Genomic DNA, 10,907 nt, shown 5'->3' with positions numbered 1-10,907 from the left:
AAAGTATAAATTAAAAAATAATTACTTTATCGTAACTTGCTTAAAACGAACGGATTTGCTAAAAAATTGAATTGTTTATTAAAATTTTTAAAAATTGTAGACTGACATGGTTTCTTCCAAAGTACAGATATCTATCTTTAAGGGTTGAGCAATGAAAACGGATGATCCGGAGTGTAGCTCAGATAAATGAGCTATGAATAAAATCAATTAAGGTTTTAAACAAGGTTGTTAGATTTGTCTACGATAAACAATCTTACGATTTATTCTGAAATAATACGCTAATGTTGTTTCAGGAACATGGTAGAATTAGTGAATTAGTGAACAGATTGAATGTTTGATATTGGCTGCAACTTAGTTTAGAATATTTTAGAGTTCGTAGTTGTTCTGATTCGGATCAAATGTCACTGATTTACAGGTTAAACACAAAGAAAGCAATTGTTTATTTAGCAAAGTTCCGTTGTGAGTAGGGATTGCAATCCAGCAGTGTTTTGAATCCAGCTGGATTTTTGCTGGATTGAAATCATTCCAGCTGGATCCAGCGTGGATGTATTTTTGGTGCAATAGTATTATCTGTCTATCTATCTATCCTTATGTTTTTTTTAATGAAATAAAACATTTGTAAAAAATACTTAAGAAGCTTTTATTATTTAGACTGGTCACTATAAATCAGTAAAACTTTTTACACATTTAGGTAGTAAACTTAACTTTGGTTCGGTTTAACACTTGAGATAGAGATAATTAACTTTAAATGTTTAGTTAGATTATAATTATAATGTAATCTTTAAGTTAAATAATAGCAAAGGCAAATCTACTGATTAATTTATATTAATATATTATAATAATGTAAGGACGGATAATCAGTGGCTAAGTGGCTATCAGTCTTACCAGTTTTCATATATAGGCTCTACATATTAGTCTGTAGTTATTTATAAGTATATAAAACTATGTAGTGGAAGTAGAATAAGTTAAATAAACTACACCTTTATCAATCCAGCAAAATTTAATAAAATAATAACGTTTTCAAACGTTTTTAACGATCTTCCTCGGTTACAAAAAAAATAGAACATTAAATATAGAACATAAAATGTGTTCGGAATAAATATAAAAATTAACGGAAAACGTCCAAACGGACAAAATATAGATAAACAAAATAAATAGCGGAAAAAATATATACAGGGTGTTTTTTTTAAACTGACGGTACTCAGAAATATCTGTAGAGCAATCTAACAGCCGGACTGTCGCCAAATTTGGGAGAGTGACTAAGGACGACATGGAAAAGAGATTCCGCGAAGAAAAAAGTACTACCTAAATTCGCCGGTAGAGGAGGATTTGGCGCTGTTGTAGCGAAAAAGTTACCAGCACTTCACAGAAAAAAGGGTCATCAGTCGCTTTTTTCCACTTGCATGGCCGCCTCGCTCCCCGGATCTAACCCCATGTTACTTTTTCCTGTGGGGTTACTTAAAGTCCAAGGTCTATCTTGGTAGTGTCCCAAACTTGATGACTTTGAAGGACAACATTTCTCAAACTGTGACGAACATTCCTGCGGACATGTTACGTTCGGCCATAGAGAACACGGTGTTCAGGATGCAATGAGTTGTCCAGCAGGACGATGATCACATTGAAGAAGGGAGGTTATTTGCTGATTAATTAAACTTTCGTTATTACACTGAAACCTCTGTCTGATTATTCATTCGTGTGTTTGTTAATTGCAGCTAGATTTTATGCAGATTCTTAGCTGTTTCGCTACAACAGCGCCAAATCCACCCCTACCGGAAAATTTGGGTACTACTTTTTTCTTTGCGGAATCTCTTTTCCATGTCATCCTTAGTCACTCTCCCAAATTTGGCGACAGTCCGGCTGTTAGATTGCTCTACAGATGTCTCTGAGTACCGCCAGTTTAAAAAAAAAAACACCCTGTACAGTGATACCTCGACTTACGCTACCCTGACTTACGCGAACCCGGAGTTACACGATTTTCAAATCTCGACGATTCGTCTTTTGTTTGAGCGCCACGCAACCCTTGATTACTCACTCCCCCCCAAACTATTGTTCAGCTTACAGGTTCGGACGTGTCGCGCGGAATCGATGCATAGCTACAATTTATTTTGTCTTATTTATTTCTGTGTTTGTTATATCTACGGAGACTTGAGGCTCTACTGTGTCATCCAAACGAAGTAGAACTGATTCTTCTGCATCAAACAAGAAAAGAAAAACTCCATCTTTAATAATGTTAACTTTACATTCCAAAGACTTCGATATAAAAACGAAAATTTGTAAATTGGCAAAACTTGATCCTTTAGACCCAGTTCAATCAGATGATCGAATGACGGTTGGAAACTTGACAGAAGGCCTCAGTTTAATTAAAAAGAGGTTACAAATTTTAGAAAATATAGACTCCAACGAAGAGCGCATTTCTTCTACAAAACGAGAAATAAAAAAATTATTAGCATGCTACGAGGAAATTTTGCGGGAGAAAAAAATCTTTGAGCCGTCAGACGAATTTGTTAGATTTTAAGAAGTCTTCTATAACAAAATAACTTCGATTTACGATTTTAATAATATAATTTGTTATACATATGTATTATCTAAGATTTTATTAAACATTTTTTTCTAAATTGTTGTTTTCTTTAGTCTCCGGCCCCAATTAAAAATAATTTGTATGTATTTATATGCGAAGTAATACCCCAACTTACGCGGTTATCGCTCGGTCCCACCTATCGCGTAAGTTCGGGGTATTACTGTATATAAGATATAACAACGAAACCAGCATTGTCCGTTAATAACATTAATTAATGTAAAAGGATCTCCACATGGTAGGCAATGAGTCCGCATCTCTATGGTTTATACAACCAGTTGTCATGTGCGTTTTGCAGATTTCCAGTCTCTCAAGATTTTTGACCGTTTGCCTATTCTTTGTCGTTCTTATAATTGCCGTTTGATCCCATTGGACGTTAACATCCTTCTGTCTTGCGTATGATGTCAGCGCAGTGTTGTCAAGGTTCTAACTGATTGTATATTTGTGCTCTTGAGCCTTTGTTTTAAACTGCGCATCGTTGCACCCACATAAACAAGCTTGGAATTGAAACGTTGGTTGTGTAAAGGCACTGAGTATATACCCATTGTTGAATTCCAATCCTCTTTCTTTTTATCGTTTCTTAAAAGTTTGAAAACAGTGGGATTACGTCGGTATACAATACGAAAATTATCAGACCTGGCAGTACATCTATGTATCTTGTTTAAAAAAAATGGGATGTAATTAAGCACTATTCTTTTTATATTTATTCGAAACACATTTTATGTTCTATAGTTAATGTTGTATTTTTTTGTAACTGAGGAAGATTGTTAAAAGCGATTGAATACGTTATTATTTTATTAAATTTTGCTGGATTGATTAAAGTATAGTTTATTTATAAGTAATTTAATTATTAGTGTTAGTAAAGTAGTGAGTAAATAATTAGTAAGTAATTAGTAGCAGTCTAGTAGTTAGCAAAGCGGCAACGCGACAACGTAGACTTTTGCGCAATTATTTAGAAAGTTAATTGAGTATTTGCGGATCCGCAGCGCTGGATCCAGCACCAAGAGCTGGATCCAGCAGGCCGAAGAATGCGCTGGATCCAGCTGGATTGCTGGATGAGGGATCCAGCAATTGCAATCCCTAGTTGTGAGGTATGATTACAGTATTTTAGCATTAATAAGAACATACTGCTTTATGTCAAAATCTTTTATTTTTGCGTTTTTAAACACAACTGCTGCTTCTATAAACAAAGCATACCTCGCATATAAAAGCAAGATCAGATATGTGTTAGATTGTTTTGGATATTGAGAGCACTACTAGTGCTGTGTTAATATAAATTAAATGTAAATGTAATAATACAGTAACGATTTAATGATATCTCTGTTGTTATCACTGTTAAAACACGAAAAAAAATTCTTACAATATTACAAAAGTTTTTTAAAAAATGGTAAATCTTTAAAACACACTGTAGAATTTAGTATTGATTTTATTATGATATATATCACATTAAATTTGCAATATTATATATATATATATATATATATATATATATATATATAGAACTTGTATATTTTGCATAAATCTAATTTGGACAAATTCTCTGCTGCAGTGTATAGACAACTCTTCATATTTAGCGGCATTAATCGAACATGTTATTGGACAAGATCCAGTGTTTTCCTTCAAAAACAGAAAGGGATAATCATAGATGATGATACGAAATTCCACCGTAGCATTACGTTTGGCGAGTGTAATGGAGTTTCTTGGTAATTGTGTGGATTTTTGGCAGTTTTAACGAGACAATAGTTAACAATTACAATTAAGTTAGAAGGTATTCTGTTAAAGTCGTTTGCTTTGTTCTCGATTCGATGACAAGATGCTAAACCACTCCAATGCCTTATCATTATTATTTTTGGCTGGATTTGATCAGTTCGGATAACGAAGAGTCTAAATATTAAAAGGACAAATGTAAGAGAATTTACTGTCCTATGCTATCCAGGCAATTTTTCATTTGCATACCTGTATTTACATTAATATTATTTACGTTTTTTACAATTGAGTAACTGCTTTTCTTTTTATGATATTTTTACTTTGGAAATTATTAAAGTGTATTTTTATTAATTCCACATTTATTGTTTCAATAATGTTCAGACAAAGGAGAGTTGTTACACTTAAATCGTATAACTGCGTCGTGTTGTTTGATGTGTTTTATTACTTTTCGTTTTATTTAATAACTCATTGATAATACTATAATACGAATGTTTTATTTGAATAGTTTTACAATCATTTGCTATTTTTATTTAAATTTTTTATAGACAATAAAATATGGAATCAATCTATTTACACTAAATTACGTCCATACAGTAGCCAAAAGCTATTAAAGAATAAACAAAAAAAAAAAAAAATACAAAAGAGAATTGGGCAGAGACTGCTTATTCTATACACTCGCGTTTATAGACATTTAAAGATATCTTATTTAATACGTTACTATGAAAATTCATTTCGTTTGATGAAATATACTTAAATGCATATAGGTACTTTTTATACTGTATACAAATATAAATTACCATTATACGACAATGGATAAACTACTTTTACAAATCTAAGAGTTTCACTCCGACAATTCAGTTTTTGTACAATCAATGTGCCGTTTACTATTATTCAAACGACAAAACTGAACAGAATCTAAGATACTAAGAAATACTGGCAACACGAAAAGACTGTGAAACAATGCAAATATCACCATTAAAGTTACTATTTTAAAAACCATAACAATCGTTTCGGCGGGACCAAAGTATAACACCGAAACACCCAATAGTGAACTAACACAAGCTTGTATTACTGGGTATCCAGCAGCATATAAACAACTTTTGATTTTTTCGTTTGGTGTTTTGTTCTTGCAATTGATAAATGCGTAAGCCGTATGAACTGTGTAATCTACACAAAATCCCGTACACATCACAAATGTTATTAAACTAGCTAAATTCACAGTCACATTCCATAAGGACACGTATCCAATCAAACCAACTTGAATAGAAACAATTGTTACAGCAATAGAAAAAAGAAACAGTAAATTCGAAGTAAACAACAGAAAGACTAAAATTACTATGGCGGCCGCAGAACATACAGTTTTTAAACAGTTTGAAAAAAGATTAATATACAGTTCATAATACATAAATATGAAATTGTATGCTACAACAGGAAGTTTGCTGTTGTCGGCAATTTTTTTAACATTTTGAAAGAAAGATTTTTCATCCATTTGAATTTTTTCCTCATAACTCGAAACGAGAAATCTCGATGCAGTGATTTTATCACCTTCTTCGTTAAAGATAACATCATTTCTAAACCTGTTTGCTACTTTTACTTTCAAGAAAACATTTCTAAATGCATTCAGGAAGTCTTCGGAGTCACTCAAATTGTAACCAGAAAGCGAAAACTTCGCAACCGGAGATTTAGTGAATGCCAGAAATTCTCTCAGCCAACTTTCTGTGGTGGACGAATCGGATATGAATGGAGCAGACTCGAAACTTTGCAAAAGATCTTCTACGTCATTTTGGACGGTGACATTCGAATAGTCTAATGTCTGGTTAATGACTATTTGCACTTGATGACTATAATTAGAAAAATGCTTATATTCAAGGTTTTTGTATTCAATAATATAACTAGAATATGGAACAAACTTAATAAAATCTTCTCCTTCTTCAACGAAATTCATACAGTATATTGCACCCGTTAAATACATTATGAAGGCAACAATAACGATAACTTTAGTAACTGATTTTCGAAGTATTTCACCTAAAACATTACTTAAGAATGCCATGAATATGTTTTCTTTCTTCTCTATTGATTTCATATCTAGTTCGTTTTTGGATTTGAAATGATTCCGTTCAACTGGCCAGCAAACCACAGAATGAAGATTGTTCTTCTCTCTATATTCATCAAGCGCCATGAGTCCTCCGAAAAAAAACAACTGATAAACATAGTCTAGCACGATTGCAAGAGATGAATACGCGCAGAATATATGAATACATTTGTATGGTGTTGCAAACCCCATGCAAAATGCAAGAAAATTTGTCAGAGACGTAATCGTGATGGACACTGCGGCTTCGGCATAAGCGACTTTCATTCTGTCAGGTACAGAAACGTTGATGTCAGTTCTTCTCCATGCAGCTACCAATATAAATGAGTCATCCATTCCTATACCTGCAATACAAATGCGAAATTATTGCATGAACCAACTACAGAAAAATAATAATCAGTTTGTTTCGATAAACTTTAAAAAATGTTTTTAGGGTCGAGATTAGTTTCTGTTCGTATTTTCTGCGTTATTGATTTACTGTTATTTTTGTGATTTATGTTTTAATGTATATTAAACTGAACAGATAAATTTCAAAATTCACTTATTATTTAATTTAACATGAATTATATTAACGTATTGGAAAAGTTATAATTCATTTCCTATAATAAATTATAATATCTCAAATACGTCAATATATTCTAAATGCCGTTAAGAAATATATGTTACTACTTTTGTACTTTGAAAAATATAAGTCTTACATAATAAAAAGACTAATCTTTTATATTTTTTAGAAAAGAACAAGAAAGCTAATTTAGAACTCCTAGTATATTATTCTGAAAAAATACCAGATATATTACTTTAATGTAAGAGATTATGTATAATAGATTTTTACCTGAAGTATTTTATATAGCTAACAGTTTTCTTTGTAAAATATTTTTATTATATAAAGGTTCATAAAGACATATCTAACATTAGGAAAAGAATCGTAATATTTAATAAGATATAATCCACTTTGCAGTAACATAATAGACCAAATGCTGCAACAGTTGCTAAGAAAGGTGATACACCACCAGCAATACCCAACCAAGGTTTGCTACTGACAGCATCAGTTGATAAGAAAGAAATTGCTGAAAACAACAACATAATTGGAGCAATAATGATTGCTAGAAAGAAAAGACTTTCTCCAATACGGTTAACTTCCTCATCGACACCGTGGCTTAAAAACTTAGATATTTTAATATTCTTGAAATGAATATTTTCTAACGTTTCTAAACACATTTGTTCCCATTTTAGTGCCATTTGTTTTTTCTCTTCCGTGGTATGGTCCATCATATAGCCCAATCTAATTGCTTTAGAATCTCGAATCATATTTTCACCATCTACAGTTACTCCTCCAAATTGAAAAACAGACAGCATCAGTTATATAGGCTGGATATCTATAAGTAAATGTAATGAATTATTAAATGAATACAAATTAGAAGATTTTTGTTATCGTAGAAAAAATAATAACAATATCAAGTGATATGAAAGCAAATAAAGTTTCAAAATAGAAAACTGAAATGCGTAAATATAAAATTAATATAGTTAATATAAAAATTATTTATAAGCACATACATTTCTGTAGCAAGGCCCTTCAATAATAACTGTGTGCGCATGCTAAATACTTTTTTACTTAATACAAAGTTGCCAGACTTATCGATGTACAATGAGTCTTAAGCCATTTAACTTGGACATTCTCGATTTTTATTTTCATTTTTTAATTAAATTATCCCTTTGCCGGCTTTAGATAATAATGTTTTCCGTAATCTACATGAAGATTGAAGTAAAAAATCAGAATAAGTGACAAATAAGAACACTATTAATAATTGTTCGATTATTGATGATAATGAAGTCAAACATTGGAAGCGACCATGCATGTGGTGTAATTAATGAAAACAATGATGCAGGAGAAAAGGAACAAATAGCAGCAAATGAACAACACCATAATAAAAATACAAGCTGTACCCAGATCTGACCCAATCATTATCAGAGTTTAATTGCTGTAAAATGGAAAGTGCAGGAAACGATACAACATGTATAAATTATTAAAAACTACCAAAAGTTAGCAGAGAGTGAAATATTGCCGGTGGGAATCAGTAAATGGAAAGAATCTGCTTTAGATTGGCAATATGCAATTGGTTGCAAGATCAATGACTGAAAATAACGAACGTCTTTGCCAAAAATTTGAAAAGCGAATTACATTGCTTTTATGGTTTAAGAGAGTGGAAACGAGATAGCAACAATCTAATTAATCACTCACTCAATACTTTTACTTAATGTTAAGACTACTTCCTTACTAATTAATACAATCAAAGAAAACCCCAAAAAAGCAATAAGTCAGCCGAATTCTGCTGCTAAGTAACAAAAAAGGACAAAGTCACTACTTTGGAGTTATCTAATGCCAATGGAAAATGCAAACTGTTTTCGCTGCTAAAGCTAGGACACATTTCAAGGAACAGCAGAGCAACAGATTCGAGTCCACGAAAAAGTAAACCATAGAGAAGAACAGAAAACTGAAAACTGAAAACTGAGACATGTACGAAACAAAGTATGCAAAGTATGTTAGGGGTTATTAACAAAACCTTAGTTGAAAGAATAAATCAGACTCTTGAAAACATACAATAACGATGATGTAGCTGCTTGGAAACGTTACTTAAAAGTACCATATTAGCATACAATACGTGAAAACAAAAACCTATATAGTTTATGTGCCATTTTATTTACTTCATAGATAAATCCAGTGCAACAAAAGAACCAAAAAATTCAGCGTAAGTTGCTTAACTTTTCATTTAAATGTGTGTGAGCATCATATGTTATAATAATTTATTATTAAATATTTTAATATTTTTATTTATTATAAAATGGCAAAAAGCTTAATTTTGAGGGTAGGATGAGTTTTGTAAAAATTGTAAATGCTATTAAGGAGTAAAATCGTCATTAAGTTTGATCCTACTCGAGATACATACATCCTCCTCTCTTCCCACCCCTTGACCTTTAATCACCAAAACTTAATACTATTAATCCTCTGAAAAAGCAAACTTCCGTGCCAAATTTCAAAAAGTATCGACAAAAATCACAGAAATTATTAAACTTCAAACAGGGTGAACAAAATTGTGCCCTGACATACATACAGACACATTTATACGTACAGAAAGAACCTCGATTTTTTTTGTATTTCTCGAAGTTCCAAGGTGTCTTCAGTCCAAAAATGTAAAAATCTGGTGGCTGATTTTTTGCCGGATTGCCATACTTACCCTCTGAATAACAGCTAGGAAAGTAAAAATAGCAAAGGCAAAAATCATAGAGAACGAGGAGATACCTTTGAAGACATCATCATTGATTGAGTAATAACTGTGTAGAACGCTTCAAAAGATGTTCGAGAAGCCTTTCAGACAAATAAAAACATGATCACCATAAATGAATGGCTCTTCAAAAAGGAGATTTAGTACTTTCCAAAAGATTCATGTCATAAGATACAAAGCAGATGGATTGTCCTTACAAAGTAATATCTGTGATTAACCCAGTCACTTATGTTATCAAGGAAATTAACGGAGAAGATCGATGCAATTCTCATCTTTCACAATTGAGACCTTACTAGTCGAGAAAACAAACCGAAAAAAATTTGTCAGAAAACACCCATTACGTGTTGTATTTAATGTACAAAAAATTATTTATTTAGTCTGCATCAATGCAATTTTTTTAAATTATTTGTGACTGAATATAAAGATTATTTTTATTGTTAGCATATATTTAACGCAAGGGGGTGCTCTAAAAAATAGGAGTAGAGAAACTGCCCATTAGGACCAGTGGCAAAGCGGTTTCTTTTCCTGAACACTGGGAGTTCGGTCATAGGTTGGCGCTGCACCAGGACGGGCTTGCCACGTGCAGTTTTCGGGGATTTCTCCACGTCAGTAATGCCTGAATAGTGGCCAGTTACCCTTAAAAGACCTCCCGGTAAGCATTATTTTCCCACTCCCCGCGTAAAAAACAAATATATAATTACTAACTTTGTCACATCGTAGGTCACAACCTACCATGGGGCACAATTGCCTAGTAGCTCACGTTGTACGTGACAAGATGAGATGTCAATGTTGCTAAACAAGCGAGGTATTCAAAATTATGTAAAGTGCTAAAAATTTCTGTATAGTTATATAAACTGGCGAGATTATTGAAATGGTATTTTTAATGTTGATATTACAATATATTTTATCTTCGTGGGAATTAATATGTAGATAGGCGATTTGCATACAATATTGTTACTGTCAAACTGACATTTTTCGATATGTGGTGAAATATATCAAGAATGAAAGTATGACAAATATATAATTAACCGTATTTCATTTAATAAATATAATCTCATGAAAGGTTTTAAAATTATATATTTGCAGTAATCAGCACAGAGAATTCTGACCGAATATAGCCAACTTTTAATTTTCGATTGTTGTAGCATAATACAGGAGAGTATTATAACCTTGTCATATTTGTCTGTCCACATTTTTTTTGCAAATCTCGACGTTTCGAGAACTCTCGAACAAAAGCTAAAAAATGCTTGATACG

General features: G+C 32.2%; 2 protein-coding genes across 2 annotated transcripts; both read right to left on the bottom strand.

Moving 5' to 3' along the window:
- Nucleotides 1-5,123: 5,123 nt before the first annotated feature.
- On the bottom strand, nucleotides 5,124-6,707 carry LOC136979504 (patched domain-containing protein 3-like). The gene has a single exon (XM_067275511.1). It carries the CDS (start codon nucleotides 6,705-6,707, stop codon nucleotides 5,124-5,126), a length of 1,584 nt encoding a protein of 527 aa, XP_067131612.1.
- A 555-nt stretch (nucleotides 6,708-7,262) lies between these two features.
- Nucleotides 7,263-7,727, bottom strand: LOC136979503 (patched domain-containing protein 1-like). Its single transcript, XM_067275510.1, has one exon. It carries the CDS (start codon nucleotides 7,725-7,727, stop codon nucleotides 7,263-7,265), a length of 465 nt encoding a protein of 154 aa, XP_067131611.1.
- Between the last annotated feature and the right edge of the window lie 3,180 nt (nucleotides 7,728-10,907).

This window comes from Centruroides vittatus, unplaced genomic scaffold, assembly GCF_030686945.1.
Source record: "Centruroides vittatus isolate TY-2023 unplaced genomic scaffold, ASM3068694v2 contig_628, whole genome shotgun sequence".
In the NCBI taxonomy this organism is placed as follows: Eukaryota; Metazoa; Arthropoda; class Arachnida; order Scorpiones; family Buthidae; genus Centruroides; species Centruroides vittatus.
This window is presented reverse-complemented; position numbering and strand designations above follow the sequence as displayed.